This window comes from Coregonus clupeaformis, unplaced genomic scaffold (genome assembly GCF_020615455.1).
Source record: "Coregonus clupeaformis isolate EN_2021a unplaced genomic scaffold, ASM2061545v1 scaf0025, whole genome shotgun sequence".
NCBI lineage: Eukaryota > Metazoa > Chordata > Actinopteri > Salmoniformes > Salmonidae > Coregonus > Coregonus clupeaformis.
Genome location: NW_025533480.1, coordinates 703,156 through 724,442, shown reverse-complemented (window position 1 = coordinate 724,442; position 21,287 = coordinate 703,156). Strand labels below are relative to the sequence as shown.

Below are 21,287 nucleotides of genomic sequence, written 5' to 3'. Positions count from 1 at the left end.
GTGTGTACTCACTGCTTGGTTGTAAGCATGTTGAGTCGAGCCGGCTCGATCTCTGTCTCTCTGAACATCAAGGCCAGGGTCTGAGCGATCAGAGTACACAGCCTGGACACAGGAGACAAAGTGGGTTACGGTCAGAGATAAACCCATTTTGAGAACATGTATGATGGAGTTTAACCTTTATATTCTTGACCACAGGAGGGGGCCAGTGAGACTTGTCACCTGTCACGCAACCCGACCTCCGTGACAGTGTAGTAGTGACACAGAGTTCCACATTCAACCCATAATCTAGTTGCATAAAGACAAAGCTGCTTAAAACCCCCAAAGAAAACCCAGCGGGGTTCCTTAGTTAATCCACACTCAGGTGTTTCATAGTGGCACTCTACTAAACCTGTTCAAGTGATGGTGGTGATGTTATAAAAGATAAGAGGTAGTCTTAACCCGGTGTTAACCCAGGACCCCTGTAGACACTCAAAGTAGGCTGTCAGCTTTGTGCTCACACACACACACACACACACACACACACACACACACACACACACACACACACACACACACACACACAGTGTCACTCACAGTAGGCTGTCTGCTGTGTTGGTCTCCGGCCTCTGACAGCTCCGCAGGGAGTCTTCCAGCATCCGCACCAGGAACGGAAACATGTCATTGGACTAACACACACACACACATACACACACAGTTATGTATGGAGAAAGCAGTACACACACAGTCACAGAAACAAACACACACACACACACACACACAAATATCCATGTGATCTCACCCTCCAGAAGAGTTTCCTTAGGGTGATGCTGCGGTGTGCTGCGGTGCGGAGCTCCTGGAGGAGCAGATATATGCCTTCCAGACTGATGCCCTCCTGAAGCAACTCACCACTCAGCTGGCGGAACAGGTGGGCTGTACGCTCCCAGCTACACACCAACAAGGGAGTGAGTGAATGACCATGGAACAATATGTTGGAACAGTATCTGATGGGGAAAACTATCAACTGGGGAACAGTATCTGATGGAGGAACAAAATCAGGGTTGTGTTCATTAGGGCAACAAAACAAGCGTTTCTTAATGGACAAGTTCAGGTAGTACCTCCCCATTTTGATCAGTTTTCTTCCGTTTTGTGTCAACTGAACATGACCCTGATGGGAACAGCAACAGCATCTGATCGGGGAACAGTATTTGAAAGTACCTAATGGGAGGTTGTTTCTGTGGGGAGGTGTTCAACATGACATTGCATCTCCTTCTGTAGAGGGGGTCCAACAGCAACGTCGACCTCTGAAGAAAAAACAACATACACATTATTACAACATTATAACACACACACACACACAGTGAATGACTCACTATAATGTAACTGTTCCAGGAGCTTTGCAGGTGCAGGTAGATCCGAGATGTAGGCGACACAGCGTACAGATGCAGCTCCGCCTCTCTCTCTCCTCCCTCCTCTTCATCCTTCTCTCCATCCCTCTCTCTAACCACCCTCTCTCTCTTCAGGAGGCGAGCTAGCACCGAGCCTCTCCTGCTGGGCACCAAAGGGGCCTCCGGGGGCCTCTGGGTCCGGTCACCCGGGGGGGAGGGAGAGAGAGAGGGAGAGACGGGTGACAGGGGGGAACGGGGGGAGTGGAGGGAGAGGGCTGGGGAAACTGGGTGGGGTAGAGGGCGAGGCAGGGTCAGTCTTAGACCCTGTCTCTGACCAAGGGTTTCAGGGTTAGGGCATGAGGCTGAGCGTGTGGTCTTCAGCCTGAGCACCTCCTCTTCCTCCTCCTCCTCCCTGTTCCTACTGGGGAGACAGAGAGATGGTACAGTCAGTGTGACTGTGTCAGAAACACACCCAAGCACCTTACCTAGTCAAACACACACACAATTTGAACCACATTACACAACTCAGAGTAAGTTGAACTTTGGTAACTTCGTGGCTCGTGGCAGGACAACAAGGTAATGCTGTGTTAGCCCACCAGGGGGCAGAGTGCGAGGGCAGTGAGGAGGGAGGATATTCCCCTGGCACAGAGAAACAGCTATCTAATCCTGACCTGGAACCTTGACAAGGTCACTCACTCAGTAAGCCGGTCTCTCTCTATCTATCTGCCCTTCACTTCTTCTATCTCTTCTCCCTCCCTTCTCCTCTCATTCCTTCAACTCTTTTCGAAATCCCCACTGAGAGGAGGAGGAAGAGATAGAGGAGGGTTTCTTTCCATGTGGATATCGTTCCATGTGTAGATTTACTGTCATGATCCTTAGAGTAAAACCCAATTATTTAAAGAGCCTGTGTCTATACAGATGTAGGATCTTCATTTGAGCCAGTTTGCTACAGCAGGCAAATAATCCTGCAGCAACAGGACATTTTTATTATTATGTGTTTTATAATTAATGGACATTTTTGTAGGGGTTAATACATTTTTCATAAGGGAAAATCCAGTCTGAAATTTCAAAATGGAAATGACAAACTTCAGGAGCGATGCAGTGCCTTAGACTGCTGTGCCACTCGGGATTTTTAAACCTCAAATACAGTACATGCTTTACATTTTCTGCATTGCATCTGTATTTAGTTCCTTTTTCTGAGTGCTACAACACACTGTTAGCCGTTTTTGTAATTTTATCATTAACTTACAGTATTAATCAACAGTATGATACTGTATAATCTGAATACAATAGATTATCGCAGAACGCACAGTAAAATACAGTACATTTGTTTTACAGCACACTAAGACCTTTCTGTAATTTCAACAGTAATACACTGTCGAATGCACAGTAAAATACCGTAAATGTGTTTTACAGTATTTGTCACGCCCTGGCTCTGGGGACTCTAGTATGTTGAGCCAGGGTGTGAGTTTTCATTTGTGTTCGTTCTAGTATTGTGTTTCTATGTTGGCCAGTGTGGTTCTCAATCAGAGGCAACGTGAATCAGCTGTTGCTTGTTGTCTCTGATTGGGAACCATACTTAGTCAGCCTGTTTCCCACAGTATGGTGTGGGATCTTGTTCCAATTAGGTTTGTGTTTAAACCGAGGACGTCACGTTATCGTTTGTTGTTTTGTTCGTGTAGCATCAATAAAAGCATGTTCACCTTCAACGCTGCGCCTTGGTCCTCTGTTCCCGACGATCGTGACAGTATTAATTATGGTGCAATGTGGGAAAATGTTGTGGGCAGGGAAAGAGTCTCTTGCTCATTAACATATTTTAAGGCGTGCCTTGTAAGAGGCTATATTTGTTGCGCCCGTGAGTGAGAATGCTGTACCGCCACAGAGTACGGTAATATACTGTATTTTAGGAATTCTACAAACCTTGTCCTGGAACTCTACAGTAACTTACTGGCAAATTGCTGCCAGTAATTTACTGTAATTCAGAACACAGTATCATACCGCATTTTTGGAGTGCCAAAAACCTTTTGAATACTAGTTTGTATGCATTAACATATTTTGAGGCTTTTACTGTAAGAGGCTATATTTGTGGCACCCGTTAGTGAGAGTGCTGTACCAATTTAAGTGATATGTGGTAGTGGTTCCCTAACAATTACATTTAAGGGACAGATCAGAGTGGCAGCCAGTCTCAAATCTTTAATGGCTGAGTGGCTATAAACGTCCTTTTGGTCTGTTTTTCCCTGTAGTCACTGTCAGTTTATAAGCCTTTGTTAAGGCCTAAAGTGCAAGTGATATAAAACATCAAATATCACTTGGTATGCTTGAATAATTATGTAATTAAATATTAACTATTAGCAATTTCTGATTATATTTTCAATACAATTCAACAATATAGTACTGTATTGCTGTTTTGCTATACATCTACTGCAGCATACCGTAAATTATGGAGCATTGTGGAGCAATATTGTGGGAGGAGAAAGAATCACTGGCTCATTAGCATATTTTAGGCATGCCTTGTAAGTGGCTTTATTTGTTGCACCTGTTAGTGAGAGTCTTGTACCAATTTAAGTGATATGTGGTAGTAGTTCCCTAACAATTAAATGTTTATAGCGAACAGATCAAAGTGGTAGCTGGTCTTAAACCTTTAATGGTTTAATATTTATCCATGTCCATTTTATCTGTTTTCCCTATAATCCCGGCCAGTTTGGAAGCCTTTGTTTAGGCCTCTAGAAGTGCAAGTGATATAACAGCTAATAATAATTAATATGCTATAATATGCAAATGTCTACAGCCAACCTGCTTGCTTTAATCCCTTGTAATTACAGTAAAATATTGTATAAATAATTTTCTAACAGTTTAATAGTCACTTACACTGTATGGTACTCTGTTTCATTGCTCTGGTATGAAGTTACCGTGAATATGTCAGTAATATATTGGCGCTATTAAGAGATAGTCAGAGATATATCATGAGATATCTTGTTGTAATTACAATTATTATGACGACCAATGTATCCTTAACTACAACAACATTTTCAGTAACGATTGCAGATTTTTTTTAAACTTGCTATGACTGTGATATACAGTACCAGTCAAAAGTTTGGACACACCTACTCATTCAATCAATTTCAATCAATCAATTTTATTTTATATAGCCCTTCTTACATCAGCTAATATCTCGAAGTGCTGTACAGAAACCCAGCCTAAAACCCCAAACAGCTAGTAATGCAGGTGTAGAAGCACGGTGGCTAGGAAAAACTCCCTAGAAAGGCAAAACCTAGGAAGAAACCTAGAGAGGAACCAGGCTATGAGGGGTGGCCAGTCCTCTTCTGGCTGTGCCGGGTGGAGATTATAACAGAACCATGCCAAGATGTTCAAAAATGTTCATAAGTGACAAGCATGGTCAAATAATAATCAGGAATAAATCTCAGTTGGCTTTTCATAGCCGATCATTAGAGTTTAAAACAGCAGGTCTGGGACAGGTAGGGGTTCCATAACCGCAGGCAGAACAGTTTAAACTGGAATAGCAGCAAGGCCAGGCGGACTGCGGACAGCAAGGAGTCACCACGGCCGGTAGTCCCGACGTATGGTCCTAGGGCTCAGGTCTCTCAGTTGGCTTTTCATAGCCGATCATTTAGAGTTGAAAACAGCAGGTCTGGGACAGGTAGGGGTTTCGTAGCCGCAGGCAGAACAGTTGAAACTGGAATAGCAGCAAGGCCAGGCGGACTGGGGACAGCAAGGTGTCATCATGCCCGGTAGTCCTGACGTATGGTCCTAGGGCTCAGGTTCTCAGAGAGAAAGAGAGAACGAGAGAATTAGAGAGAGCATACTTAAATTCACACAGGACACTGGATAAGACAGGAGAAGTACTCCAGGTATAACCAACTAACCCCAGCCCCCCGACACATAAACTACTGCAGCATAAATACTGGAGGCTGAGACAGGAGCGGTCCGGAGACACTGTGGCCCCATCCGAAGAAACCCCGGACAGGGCCAAACAGGAAGGATATAACCCCACCCACTCCGCCAAAGCACAGCCCCCGCACCACTAGAGGGATATCCCCAACCACCAACTTACAATCCTGAGACAAGGCCGAGTATAGCCCACAGAGGTCTCCACCACAGCACAAACCAAGGGGGGCGCCAACCCAGACAGGAAGATCACGTCAGTAACTCAACCCACTCAAGTGACGCACCCCTCCCAGGGACGGCATGAAAGAGCACCAGCAAGCCAGTGACTCAGCCCCTGCAACAGGGTTAGAGGCAGAGAACCCCAGTGGAGAGGGGAACCGGCCCGGCAGAGACAGCAAGGGCTGTTCGTTGCTCCAGCCTTTCCGTTCACCTTCACACTCCTGGGCCAGACTACACTCAATCATATGACCTACTGAAGAGATAAGTCTTCAGTAAAGACTTAAAGGTTGAGACCGAGTCTGCGTCTCTCACATGGGTAGGCAGACTGTTCCATAAAAATGGAGATCTATAGGAGAAAGCCCTGCCTCCCGCTGTTTGCTTAGAAATTCTAGGGACAATTAGGAGGCTCTGCGTCTTGTGACCGTAGCGTACGTATTGGTATGTACGGCAGGACCAACTCGGAAAGATAGGTAGGAGCAAGCCCATGTAACGCTTTATAGGTTAACAGTAAAACCTTGAAATCAGCCCTTGCCTTAACAGGAAGCCAGTGTAGGGAAGCTAGCACTGGAGTAATATGATCAAATTTCTTGGTTCTAGTCAGGATTCTAGCAGCCGTATTTAGCACTAACTGAAGTTTATTTAGTGCTTTATCCGGGTAGCCGGAAAATAGAGCATTGCAGTAGTCTAATCTAGAAGTAACAAATGCATGGATTAATTTTTCTGCATCATTTTTGGACAGAAAATTTCAGATTTTTGCAATGTTACGTAGATGGAAAAAAGCTGTCCTTGAAACAGTCTTGATATGTTCGTCAAAAGAGAGATCAGGGTCAAGAGTAACGCCTAGGTCCTTCACAGTTTTATTTGAGACGACTTTACAACCATCAAGATGAATTGTCAGATTTAACAGAAGATCTCTTTGTTTCTTGGGACCTAGTACAAGCATCTCTGTTTTGTCCGAGTTTAAAAGTAAAAAGTTTTCAGCCATCCACTTCCTTATGTCTGAAACACAGGCTTCTAGCGAGGGCAATTTTGGGGCTTCACCATGCTTCATTGAAATGTACAGCTGTGTGTCATCCGCATAGCAGTGAAAGTTAACATTATGTTTTCGAATAACATCCCCAAGAGGTAAAATATATAGTGAAAACAATAGTGGTCCTAAAACGGAACCTTGAGGAACACCGAAATGTACAGTTGATTTGTCGGAGGACAGACCATTCACAGAGACAAACTGATATCTTTCCGACAGGTAGGATCTAAACCAGGCCAGAACTTGTCCGTGTAGACCAATTTGGGTTTCCAGTCTCTCCAAAAGAATGTGGTGATCGATGGTGTCAAAGGCAGCACTAAGGTCTAGTAGCACGAGGACAGATGCAGAGCCTCGGTCTGACGCCATTAAAAGGTCATTTACCACCTTCACAAGTGCAGTCTCAGTGCTATGATGGGGTCTAAAACCAGACTGAAGCATTTCGTATACATTGTTTGTCTTCAGAAAGGCAGTGAGTTGCTGCGCAACAGCTTTTTCTAAAATTTTTGAGAGGAATGGAAGATTCGATATAGGCCGATAGTTTTTTATATTTTCCGGGTCAAGGTTTGGCTTTTTCAAGAGAGGCTTTATCACTGCCACTTTTAGTGAGTTTGGTACACATCCGGTGGATAGAGAGCTGTTTATTATGTTCAACATAGGAGGGCCAAGCACAGGAAGCAGCTCCTTCAGCAGTTTAGTAGGAATAGGATCCAGTATGCAGCTTGAAGGTTTAGAGGCCATGATTATTTTCATCATTGTGTCAAGAGATATAGTACTAAAACACTTAAGTGTCTCTCCCGATCCCAGGCCCTCGCAGAGCTGTGCAGATCCAGGACAGCTAAGCCCTGGAGGAATACGCAGATTCAAAGAGGAGTCCGTAATTTGCTTTCTAATGGTCATGATCTTTTCCTCAAAGAAGTTCATGAATTTATCACTGCTGAAGTGAAAACCATCCTCTCTTGGGGAATGCTGCTTTTTAGTTAGCTTTGCAACAGTATCAAAAAGAAATTTTGGATTGTTCTTATTTTCCTCGATTAATTTGGAAAAGTAGGATGATCGAGCAGCAGTGAGGGCTCTTCGGTACTGCACGGTACTGTCTTTCCAAGCTAGTCGGAAGACTTCCAGTTTGGTGTGGCGCCATTTCCGTTCCAATTTCCTGGAAGCTTGCTTCAAAGCTCGGGTATTTTCTGTATACCAGGGAGCTAGTTTCTTATGACAAATGTTTTTCATTTTTAGGGGTGCAACTGCATCTAGGGTATTGCGCAAGGTTAAATTGAGTTCCTCAGTTAAGTGGTTAACTGATTTTTGTCCTCTGACGTCCTTGGGTAGGCAGAAGGAGTCTGGAAGGGCATCAATGAATTTTTGTGTTGTCTGAGAATTTATAGCACGACTTTTGATGCTCCTTGGTTGGGGTCTGAGCAGATTATTTGTTGCGATTGCAAACGTAATAAAATGGTGGTCCGATAGTCCAGGATTTTGTGGAAAAACATTAAGATCTACAACATTTATTCCATGGGACAAAACTAGGTCCAGAGTATGACTGTGGCAGTGAGTAGGTCCAGAGACATGTTGGACAAAACCCACTGAGTCGATAATGGCTCCGAAAGACTTTTGGAGTGGGTCTGTGGACTTCTCCATGTGAATATTAAAATCACCAAAAATTAGAATATGATCTGCTATGACTACAAGGTCTGATAGGAATTCAGGAAACTCAGAGAGGAACGCTGTATATGGCCCAGGAGGCCTGTAAACAGTAGCTATAAAAAGTGATTGAGTAGGCTGCATAGATTTCATGACTAGAAGCTCGAAAGATGAAAACGTCATTTTTTTTTTTTTGTAAATTGAAATTTGCTATCGTAAATGTTAGCAACACCTCCGCCTTTGCGGGATGCACGGGGAATATGGTCACTAGTGTAACCAGGAGGTGAGGCCTCATTTAACACAGCAAATTCATCAGGCTTAAGCCATGTTTCAGTCAGGCCAATCACATCAAGATTATGATCAGTGATTAGTTCATTGACTATGACTGCCTTTGAAGTGAGGGATCTAACATTAAGTAACCCTATTTTGAGATGTGAGGTATCACGATCTCTTTCAATAATGGCAGGAATGGAGGAGGTCTTTATCCTAATAAGATTGCTAGGGTGAACACCACCATGTTTAGTTTTGCCCAACCTAGGTCGAGGCACAGACACAGTCTCAATGGGTATGGCTGAGCTGACTACCTCATTCAAGAGGTTTTCTTTATTTTTATTATTTTCTACATTGTAGAATAAAAGTGAAGACATCAGAACTATGAAATAACACATATGGTATCATGTAGTAACCAAAAAAGTGTTAAACAAATCAAAATATATATTATATTTGAGATTCTTCAAATAGCCACCCTTTGCCTTGATAACAGCTTTGCACACTCTTGGAATTATCTCAACCAGCTTCACCTGGAATGCTTTTCCAACAGTCTTGAAGGAGTTCCCACATATGCTGAGCACTTGTTGGCTGCTTTTTCTTCACTCTGCGGTCCGGCTCATCCCAAACCATCTCAATTGGGTGGAGGTCGGGTGATTGTGGAGGCCAGGTCATCTGATGAGGAACTCCATCACTCTCCTTCTTGGTCAAATAGCCCTTACACAGCCTTAATAAGCCCAAACCAGATGGGATGGCGTATCGCTGCAGAATGCTGTGGTAGCCATGCTGCTTAAGTGTGCCTTGAATTCTAAATAAATCACCAGCAAAACACCCCCACACCATCACATCTCCTCCTCCATGCTTTACGATGGAAAATACACATGTGGAGATCTTCTGTTCACCCACACCGCGTCTCACAAAGCCACGCCGGTTGGAACCAAAAATCTCAAATTTGGACTCCAGACCAAAGGACAAATTTCCGCCGGTCTAATGTCCATTGCTCGTGTTTCTTGGCCCAAGCAAGTCTCTTCTTATTATTGGTGTCCTTTAGTAGTGGTTTCTTTGCAGCAATTCGACCATGAAGGCCTGATTCACGCAGTCTCCTCTGAACAGTTGATGTTGAGATGTGTCTGTTACTTGAACTCTGTGAAGCATTTATTTGGGCTGCAATTTCTGAGGCTGGTAACTCTAATGAACTTATCCTCTGCAGCAGAGGTAACTCTGGGTCTTCCATTCCTGTGGCAGTCCTCATGAGAGCCAGTTTCATCATAGCGCTTGATGGTTTCTGCGACTGCACTTGAAGAAACGTTCAAAGTTCTTGAAATGTTCCGTATTGACTGACCTTCATGTCTTAAAGTAATGATGGACTGTTGTTTATTTTTGCTTATTTGAGCTGTTCTTGCCATAATATGGACTTGGTCTTTTACCAAATAGGGCTATCTTCTGTATCCCCCCCTACCTTGTCACAACACAACTGATTGGCTCAAACGCATTAAGAAGGAAAGACATTTCACAAATTAACTTTTAAGAAGGCACACCTGTTAATTAAAATGCATTCCAAGTGACTACCTCATAAAGCTGATTCAGAGAATGCCAAGAGTGTGCAAAACTGTCATCAAGGCAAAGGGTGGCTACTTTGAAGTATCTAAAACATAAAATATATTTTGATTTGTTTAACACTTTTTTGGTTACTACATGATTACATATGTATTATTTCATAGTTTTGCTGTATTCACTATTATTCTACAATGTAGAAAATAGTAAACAAATAAAGAAAACCTCTTGAATGAGTAAATGTCCAAACTTTTGACTGGTACTGTAAATATTTGTTTTATCAACCTTGGTTGAATGCAGTGATTGTAAGTTTCTAAGGACAAGAGCGCCTGCTAAATGACCAAAATGAAACTTGCAAAGAACACTGGGTAATATATCACTGCATGTGTAATTCCAGTAATATACTGTAAATTAGATTACAGTAACATTTTTGTTACCGTAAAATTAATTACAGTCAAATTGATTACAGTAGCTGTACTGTAAAATGAATTACAGTAACTTACTGGCTGGTCAATTGCTGCCAGTCAGTTACTGTACATTCGACGGGAAATGTTTTACAGTGTCGGCTTGGGGCGTCATGTGTACTGACACACATAGTCTACTAAGCCTTCCTTGCCTTTAACTTGACATGTTACCAAACTCCTGGTGGAGCACAGTCTTTGTGTACAGTATATTGACTTGACTACATAAAGCTTGTGCCAACTTCTGTGTGTTGTATCACGCTGATAGCAGCTCCTTCATGGTTGTTACCTCTTCTGATGATTACTGACACTGTTCAGAGACTGTCTCACAGCTCACCGGATGTGTGTGTGTGTTAATGACCTCCCAGGGGACAGTGTGTTTGACAGAGACCTTCCCAGAGATATATGGAGACACCCAGATGTGCATGGACACACACACTCAAATGAACAAACCCACACTGCTCAGACAAACAGCACCTTTTAGTAGGTGTTTTACTGCAGTAGTAGGGTTTTTTGTACCCTAGCAACGGGTGAATGACATCAGAGTACCTCACCCATTTCCTCCCGTTTCTAAGCACTTAGGATCTGCTTGTCTGTTATGTTAATTAGAGACACACACACACACACACACGCCTACATCCACATAGTTGGGAATGGGCTCATAAGTAAGCATTTCACAGTACAGTCTACACCTGTTGTATTCGGCGCATTTGAACAATACAATTTGATTTGATTTGAGAATCACTGGATGTGTGTGTGGCTGTGCTGAATGTTGATCATCCTGACTGGTTGCATCACCGCCTGGTATGGCAACTGCTTGGCCTCTGACCGCAAGGCACTACAGAGGGTAGTGCGTACGGCCCAGTACATCACTGGGGCAAAGCTCCCTGCCATCCAGGACCTCTATACCAGGCGGTGTCAGAGGAAGGCCCTCAAAATTGTCAAAGACTCCAGCCACCCTAGTCATAGACTGTTCTCTCTGCTACCGCACGGCAAGCGGTACCGGAGTGCCAAGTCTAGGTCCAAAAGACTTCTCAACAGCTTCTACCCCCAAGCCATAAGACTCCTGAACAGCTAATCATGGCTACCCGGACTATTTGCACTGCCCCCCCCCCCCCATCCTTTTACGCTGCTGCTACTCTGTTAAGTAAGTATTTATGCATAGTCACTTTAACTCTACCCACATGTACATATTACCTCAACTACCTCAACTAGCCGGTGCCCCCGCACATTGACTCTGCAACGGTACCCCCCTGTATATATAGCCTCCCTACTGTCACTTTATTTTACTGTATATATAGCCTCCCTACTGTCACTTTATTTTACTTCTGCTCTTTTTTTCTCAACACTTTTTTGTTGTTGTTTTATTCTTACTTTTTTTGTTTAAAATAAATGCACTGTTGGTTAAGGGCTGTAAGTAAGCATTTCACTGTAATGTCTGCACCTGTTGTATTCGGCGCATGTGACCAATAAAATTTGATTTGATTTGATTTGATTTGATATAGTTCATATTATTTCTCTCTATTTGTGTATACAGTATGCGTCTGTACTGTATGTTGTGGATACTGGCCATAAAATGTGTATCTGTACCTGAATGTGACGTATTTTGTGTTATGCATGTATGACCTAAATTGTTGAGCATTTGTGAAAACTGAGAACCTGATCTGAAACGCTCTACACTCTCCTCCAGTGCACATTAAACAGTCATGAGCTACACGAGCAGCCTGAGCACCCCACCAAGCAGCCTGTAGCAAGCAGCCTGGAGAGTCTGAAGTAGCCTGCCTTCTCTTAGCAGCCACACTCATATTACACCCTGCAGGACCAACCTGGCCTCTATCCCTGCCCCAACTCCTTCACAACCTCCAACAATATCTCCACCCTATACTCCCCCTCTCTTCCCTGTACTCCCCCTCTCCAAGCCCCCTACATTCCCCTGCAATGGGAGTCAGGGAGACAGACCTGAGAGGATGACCTAATACTGTCACCCATCCCTGTAAAACACAGCTTTTGTCCTTCAGCAAGGGAGAGAGAGAGAGAGAGAGAGAGAGAGAGAGAGAGAGAGAGAGAGAGAGAGAGAGAGAGAGAGAGAGAGAGAGAGAGAGAGAGAGAGAGAGAGAGAGAGAGAGAGAGAGAGAGAGAGAGAGAGAGAGAGAGAGAGAGAGAGAGAGAGAGAGAAATGTCAGAGAGCATATCTGAAACAGATAAGACACACCTCTTCACACAGGCTTACCCGGATTCACTGTTGTTTTTTATCCCGTTTAGTTCACTTCCCAGATTAGTCTGTTATCATGTTTAGTGTTTTCCCTGGTTAGTCTATTCTTATGTTTAGTGTACTTTTATATACTTACTTATTTTAATGTGTGATTTTATTGCTTATTTTTTAAACGTCCTGTTTACCTGTCCATGTAAAGTGACTTTAATTATAATTATTATTAACTTCTCCCAATTGTAGGACAACAGACAGCTGCTGCTAGATTGTTTGCATAACAATCTTGAAATATTGATCCAGTTCCTAAGCAACTGGTGCTACATACAGAGACACACCCATCCACAAAGAGAATGGCAGCAGGCCAACCACAGAACATACAGTGCCTTTAGAAAGTATTCTCACCCCTTGACTTTTTACACATTTAGTTATGTTACAAAGTGGGATAAACGTGGTTTAATTGTCCTTTTTTGTCAATGATCCACACACAATACTCTGTAATGTCAAAGTGGGAGAACAATTCAACAATTTAAATAAAATAAAATAAACATAAATCACTAATATATCTTGATTAGATAAGTATTCAACCCCCTGAGTCAATACATGTTAGAATCACCTTTGGCAGCGATTACAGCTGAGTGTTTTGGGGTAAGTCTCTAAGAGCATGAATGGCATACTTGGATTGTACAATATTTGCCCATTATTCTTTTTAAAATTCTTCAAGCTCTGTCAAGTTGGTTGGTGATCATTGCAAGACAACCATTTTCAAGTCTTGCCATAGATTTTCAAGCTGATTTAAGTTAAAACTTTAACTAGGCCACTCAGGAACATTCAATGCCGTCTTGATAAGCAACTCCAGTGTATATTTGTCCTTGTGTTTTAGGTTATTGTCCTGCTGAAAGGTGAATTTGTTTCCCAGTGTCTGTTGGAAAGCAGACTGAACCATATTTTCCTCTAGGATTTTGCCTATGCTTAGCTCTATTTCATTTATTTTAATTTTAGAAAACGACCTAGTCCTTGCCGATGACAAGCATAACCGTAACATGATGGAGCCACCACCATGCTTGAAAATATGAAGAGTGGTACTCAGTGATGTGTTGGATTTTCCCCAAACATAACGCTTTGTATTAAGGACAAAAAGTAAATTTCTTAGAATTTTTTTGCAGTATTACTATAATGCCTCATTGCAAACAGGCTGCATGTTTTGGAATATTTTAATCTGTACAAGCTTCCTTCTTTTCACTCTGTCATTTAGGTTAGTATTAGTTAGTGGAGTAACTACAATGTTGTTGATCCATCCTCAGTTTTGTCCTATTACAGCCATTAAACTCTGTAACTGTTTTAAAATCACTATTGGCCTCATGATGAAATCCCTGAACGGTTTCCTTCCTCTCCGCCAACTGTCAGGCTGACATGTATGCGGTAACGAAGTCAAGCGCAGGACACCGAGCTACTGGCAGACGTACTTTACTGAACACAGTATAGAAAGTACAAAACCAAAATACCTCCTAACAGGGAGGAAACAATACTAGCACACAACAGCTTGCCGACCTCACGAAAAACAAACACACAATAAACTATGAGAGACAGGGGTATTTAAAGGAAATACAATGCAACATAATAGGAAACAGGTGTAAACAATAAAGACCAAACAAGACAAACACTGAAACATAGATCGGTAGCAGCTAGTACTCCGGGGACGACGAACGCCGAAGCCTGCCCGAGCAAGGAGGAGGAGCAGCCTCGGCTGAATCCGTGACAGTACCCCCCCCCTTGACGTGCGGCCCCAGCCGTGCGCCGACCCCGGCCTCGGGGATGGCCAGGAGGACGCGGAGCAGGGCGAGTCGGATGACTCCGGTGGAAATCCCTCAACATGGAGGGATCTAGGACGTCCCTCCTAGGGACCCAGCACCGTTCCTCCGGACCGTACTCCTCCCACTCCACGAGATACTGCAGGCCCCCCATCCGACGCCTCGAATCCAAGATGGAACGGACTGAGTACGCCGGAGCCCCCTCGATGTCCAGTGGGGGCGGAGGAACCTCTCGTACCTCACTCTCCTGGAGTGGACCAGCTACTACCGGCCTGAGGAGAGACACATGGAACGAGGGGTTAATGCGGTAATTAATGGGCAGTTGTAACCTATAACATACCTCGTTCAATCTCCTCAGGACTTTAAATGGCCCCACAAACTGCCGACCCAGCTTCCGGCAGGGCAGGCGATGGGGCAGGTTTCGGGTCGAGAGCCAGACCCGATCTCCCGGTGCATACACCGGAGCCTCACTGCGGTGGCGATCGGCGCTCGCCTTTTGCCGCCTGATAGCCCGTTGCGGATGGATATGCGCAGCGTTCCAGGTTTCTTCCGAGCGCCGAAACCACTCGTCCACCGCAGGGGCTTCGATCTGGCTCTGATGCCAAGGTGCCAGGACCGGCTGATAACCTAGCACACACTGAAAAGGCGTTAGGTTAGTGGAGGAGTGGCAGAGTGAGTTTTGGGAATACTGCCCTGAAGCTGCGGGTGAACTCCGCATAGTTGACAGTAGCGGCGTCTATTCCCCCCCACTCAGCGTTGGCCCACTCCAGCGCCTTGCCGGACAGACAGGAGATGAGGGCGGACACGCTCTCATATCCCGAGGGCACCGGGTGGATGGTTGCCAGGTAGAGTTCAACCTGGAGCAGGAAACCCTGACACCCGGCAGCTGTGCCATCATAAGCCCTCGGGAGCGAGAGCCGAATCCCACTGGACCCCGGAGGTGAAGCGATGGGCATCGCCGATGGTGGTAGTATCGTCGGAGGAGGTGAAGGCAGACCCCCTCTTTCCCATCGCTCCATAGTGCTCACCACCCATTCCATGGCGGTGCCGAGAGCCTGGATCATGGCCACTTGTTGTTTGACGCGTTCCTCCATTCATCAAGCTGGCACCGCCGCTCCTGCTGACTCCATGTGTGGTGTGTGATTCTGTCAGGCTGACGTGTATGCGGTAACGAAGTCAAGCGCAGGACACCGAGCTACTGGCAGACGTACTTTACTGAACACAGTATAGAAAGTACAAAACCAAAATACCTCCTAACAGGGAGGAAACAATACTAGCACACAACAGCTTGCCGACCTCACAAAAAACAATCACACACAATAAACTATGAGAGACAGGGGTATTTAAAGGGAATACAATGCAACATAATAGGAAACAGGTGTAAACAATGAAGACCAAACAAGACAAACACCGAAACATAGATCGGTAGCAGCTAGTACTCCGGGGACGACGAACGCCGAAGCCTGCCCGAGCAAGGAGGAGGAGCAGCCTCGGCTGAATCCATGACAGCAACTGAGTTAGGAAGGACGCCTGTATCTTTGTAGTAACTGGGTGTATGTCACGATCGTTGTAAGAACCGGACCAAGGCGCAGCGTGATAGGCAAACATCTTTTAATGAGTACTTTAACAATAACAACAAAACGATACGTGAAGTCTAAAGGTTAAACACCACAAACCTATACAGATCAAGAACCCACAATTAACTGTGCCAAACAGGCTGCCTAAGTATGGTTCCCAATCAGAGACAACGAGAATCAGCTGCCTCTGATTGGGAACCACCCTGGCCAACATAGATCCACACGATCTAGAACATAAACCCAGAAAACTAAACATAGAAACTAACACCCTGGCTCAACATAAAAGAGTCCCCAGAGCCAGGGCATGACAGTACCCCCCCCAAAGGCGCGGACTGCTACCGCGCCAATATTTACATTTACGTTTACGTCATTTAGCAGACGCTCTTATCCAGAGCGACTTACAGGAGCAATTAGGGTTAAGTGCCTTGCTTAAGGGCACAGACAGATTTTTCACCTAGTCGGCTCGGGGATTAGAACCAGCGACCTTTCGGTTACTGGCACAACGCTCTTACCCACTAAGCTACCTGCCGCCCAACCAAACACCACAGGGGAGGGGCCGGGTGGGCATTCCGCCTCGGAGACGGATCCGGCTCCGGGCGTGACCACCCCTCTCTCTCACGCCCTCGTGGTCTGGCCCTGCTGACCGGAGCTAGACTGAACACCGGTGGAGCGGATTGCTCTGGCTCCGGTGTGGAGCAGCTGACCGGTGCCGGACCAGGCACAGGTGGAACAGGCACGGACCGTGCCGGACTGACGACGCGCACCATTGGCTTGGTGCGGGGAGCGGGAACGGGCCGGACCGGGCTGACGACGCGCACCACTGGCTTGGTGCGGGGAGCAGGAACGGGCCGGACCGGGCTGACGACGCGCACCACTGGCTTGGTGCGGGGAGCAGGAACGGGCCGGACCGGGCTGACGATGCGCACCACTGGCTTGGTGCGGGGAGCAGGTACGGGCCGGGCCGGGCTGGCGACGCGCACCACAGGCTTGGTGCGGAGGGCAGGAACAGGCCGAACGGGTCTGGCGACGCGCACCACTGGCTTGGTGCGGGGAGCAGGAACGGGCCGGACCGGTTGGGCGACGCGCACCATTGGCTTGGTGCGGGAGCAGGAACGGGCGGACCAGGCTGACGACGTGCACCACTGGCTTGGTGCGGGGAGCAGGAACGGGCCGGACCGGTTGACGACGCGCACCATTGGCTTGGTGCGGGAGCAGGAACGGGCCGACCGGTTGGCGACGCGCACCACTGGCTTGGTGCGGGGAGCAGGTACAGGCCGGACCGGGTGGCGACGCGCACCATTGGCTTGGTGCGGGGAGCAGGATGGCGACGCGCACCATTGGCTTAGTGCGGGGAGCAGGAACAGGCCGGACCGGGCTGGCGACACGCACCATTGGCTTGGTGCGGGGAGCAGGAACAGGCCGGACCGGGCTGATGACGCGCACCACAGGCTTGGTGCGGGGAGCAGGAACAGGCCGGACCGGGCTGGCGACGCGCACCACAGGCTTGGTGCGAGGGACAGGAACAGGCCGGACCGTACTGGGAACACACACCACTGGTCTTGTGCGGGGATCAGGAACGGGCCGGATCGGACTGGTAACGCACCCCAGTACCTCTTGCCGTGCCTCTACACTCTCCTTCCCCCTCATGACCAATGGCCCCCGTAACCTGGTGGCCTCCTCTCCTAGTCCACAAACTCGCCCTGTAGCTGCCTCCAGCAGCCCCGTCGTCCATGCCGTGTGCCCCCCCCAAAAAAAGTATTGGGGTTGCCTCTCGCCTTTCCGACGACGGCACGGTTGGCGCCGTACCTCCTCTCTCGCCAGGGCTTTAACTTTTGCCCATGGCCCTTTGCCCGCGAACATGTCCTCCCAAGACCACCATTCGCCCACCTGGGACATCGCCAATTTCTCCAGTTCCTTTCCCGGTGTCTGCTCCTGAACACGCTGCTTGGTCCTTTGGTGGGATCTTCTGTCACGATCGTTGTAAGAGGCAGACCAAGGCGCAGCGTGATAGGCGTACATCTTTTAATGAGTACTTTACAACATGAACAAAACAACAAAACGATACGTGAAGTCTAAAGGTTCACCAACACAAACCTATACAGAACAAGCTCCCACAAATAACTAGTGCCAACAGGCTGCCTAAGTATGGTTCCCAATCAGAGACAACGAGAATCAGCTGCCTCTGATTGGGAACCACCCTGGCCAACATAGAAAACACGAACTAGAACACAACATAGAAAATCACACATAGAAAATCCACACCCTGGCTCAACGTATAAGAGTCCCCAGAGCCAGGGCGTGACAGTGTATTGATACACAAAGCGTAATTGTATTCAGTTCTGCTTCTTTTTTTTCCACCCATCTACCAATAGGTGCCCTTCTTTGCGAGGCATTAGAAAACCTCCCTGGTCTTTGTGGTTGAATATGTGCTTGAAATTCACTTCTCGACTGAGGGACCTTACAGATAATTGTATGTGTGTGATACAGAGATGGGGTAGACATTCAAAAATCATGTTAACCAGTATTATTGCACACAGAGTGAGTCCATGAAATTTATTTTGTGACTTGTTAATCATGTGTTTACTCCTGTACTTATTTAGGCTTACCATAACAAAGGGGTTGAATACTTATTGACTGAATACACTTCAGCTTTTCATGTGTTATTCATTTGTTTAAAAAAATCTACCAGCAAAATTCCACTTTTAGATAATAGGTTATTGTGTCTAGATCAGTAACACAAAATCTAAATTTAATCAGTTTTAAATTCAGACTGTAACACAACAAAATGTGGAAAAAGTTAAGAGGTGTGAATACTTTATGAAGGAACTGTACATAGTACTGTAGTTCATATAGGCACATGCAGCTTCTGTATGCCATTGTTGCCAAGTTGCCTATGGCTCAACACATCCCCACCTGCTTACGCAAAAACACAAGGCGTCTCTAGCTATCTGTGTTGGCCGTGGTGATGCAGCTCATGTACACATGTCAAATGCTACTACTGAGAAAGGCATAGAGAGTACAGTAAACAAACCAGACTATCTGTGAAACCACAGAACCATAGTCAGGCCTGCAGTCTGTCTAATGATTGTCCATGACCTGTGTTTGATTGACAGACTGACTGTCTCCTGTAACAGTAGGATGATGGGTTCTCTCTGTATAATGTGGAAAAGGCCCTCTAGCCAGGGTCAGCCTGGAAGACAGAGATAAGGCCATTTCAAAGGGGACGGTAAGGCAGGGGACTGAATGGGACTGAATGGGGCTGAAGAGCATCCTGGCTGTTAAATGGGAATGGAGAGCAGGTCTCACCTCATGGTGACAGGGGAGACGTTCCACCCGTCTCTATCTGGGGGTTCTGAGCGGGTCGACAGGAGAGTACCACCAATACCTGGAGAGAGAAAGAGGGGGAGAGAGGTGAGAGAGAGAGAGAGAGAGAGCAGTGGGAGGAGAAAGGAGTAGGGGGAGAGTGAGGGGGACAGAGAGACAGAGACAGGGGAGAAGGATGTAGAGAGGTTTACGAGAGCACTCTATGTAATTGGAAGCCCTTACATTTATGAGACCCGGTAATTTATATTTAACTGGGAAACAGTTGCATAATGGGAAGAATGAGAGAGAGAGGAAGGTAGACTGAAAAAGAAAGAGGAAGGCAGATGCTGGGCCAATTGTGCGTTGCCTCATGGGTCTCCCGGTCGCGACACAGCCTGGGATCAAACCCGGGTCTGTAGTGACGCCTCAAGCACTGTGATGCAGTGCCTTAGACCGCTGTGCCACTCGGGAGGCCTCTTCTATCCTTTTCAATGGACGGACCAGGAGGCAGTAACAGTGGCTTGACCGTGGCTGGTGCTGCTTTTCTGGTCCAGCGGAAATGCCTGAAGGACTGGGGAAGACGAAAGGGTAACAGTGGCTTGACCGCGGCCCGACCTGACTCCCCAGTCCACGGAACACCCGGAACACCCCAGCATCCAGAATGAGCAACAGACCAACTGCTGGAGGAGATGATGGACTGCAGGCCTTGAGGCGAGTAGAGTGCTGCCGAGGCGAGCCTTACTCCCTCTACCCTAGGTCTGTAGCCCTCCTCCCCTGCCTTTATTTTTTGCCCCAGCTGCCCTCCTCAGGCCAACACCGACCAGACAAGGACCAGCAGACCGCCAACCACCCGGAGCAGACCAGACAGCATCACCACCAGAACCAGCGGCAAGGAGGCAGGACCAAAGACACCAACCTATGCCTGGCGCTAGCAGACCACAGGGGAGTCCCTCCATTGACCTACAGGTCACAGGCCTCCAGGTGTGTCCTTCCTTCCTCTGCAGGACCGGAACTGCCTGGTGAAACCCCCAGAGCCACAGTAATCATTTGAAGCCAGTTTCAAGACCCCCCAGTTACTAGAACAGTTTTGGTCAAAATTCTGAAAGTGCAAAGATATAGAACTGTTTAACAAACTCTGAGCATACCCCCTCTCCAACACAGAATCCAAGGTAGTTACAGTACAGTTTCACAATGAATGCATTCAGGACTACAACAACCCTCAAGTCAGTGGCTAGGATGGTCCTGGACGAAGACAACGTCTGGACTGGGGCAAGACAATGGCTGGTATTGTTAAGACCAGACACAACCCCAGCACCATCACGCTGGGAAACAACATAGGCTCCGTCCACTACTACAGCATGCCTAAACCTGTTCAGGAATTGCAGCCAACTGGACCATCTGGCCACAGCCTGCACAGTCATCATCTGCAAAATCTGTAAAGACAACCACCTACAGACTGTACCTCCACACGCCCCTGCAACCTGTGCGGGAAACGGGTCAATTTCTTCAGAACCTACACAGGTCCTATGCCAGCAGGGCAAGGGCCAACACCATCAACCCAAATCCCAAACCCACCAACGCCCCACCACCTCCACCAGACAACAACAAAGACCCAGACCTTTCCACCCTGCCATTCCCTCCACCATTGCACCCCCAATGAATCCCTTCCTTGCCACCGCCACCCCCGCCAAACCCCTGGTCAAAGGGGAGCCGTTTTCGAAAAAGGTCATACAACCAGAAGACCCCCTCACCACACAACTCCAGTTCTTAGAGGACGACGACGACCCAAACTGGACAAAAATTACCAAATGGAAAAGACCAGACCAGAAGACCACCCCAGAACCTAAACCCAGACGCTAGCAAACTCGACCCACAAAAAACCCCCTATCCCCCCCGAGAAACCGTCTCCCCCTCCCAGACCCCTCATCCTACCATTCACCCCCCCAGTCCATTA

At 46.8% G+C, this 21,287-nt stretch overlaps 1 protein-coding gene across 1 annotated transcript in view; it reads right to left on the bottom strand.

The window, feature by feature from the left end:
• Positions 1–21,287, bottom strand: part of LOC121542520 (uncharacterized protein C12orf56-like) — a 38,806-nt gene that overhangs the window by 5,133 nt on the left and 12,386 nt on the right. The window contains exons 3-8 of the mRNA XM_041851915.2: positions 19,337–19,415; positions 1,350–1,785; positions 1,195–1,280; positions 779–923; positions 574–665; positions 13–102 (exon numbers count right to left, since the gene is read on the bottom strand). Coding sequence (XP_041707849.2) covers positions 13–102; positions 574–665; positions 779–923; positions 1,195–1,280; positions 1,350–1,785; positions 19,337–19,415 — 928 coding nt within the window. The remainder of the gene's footprint in view (positions 1–12; positions 103–573; positions 666–778; positions 924–1,194; positions 1,281–1,349; positions 1,786–19,336; positions 19,416–21,287) is intronic.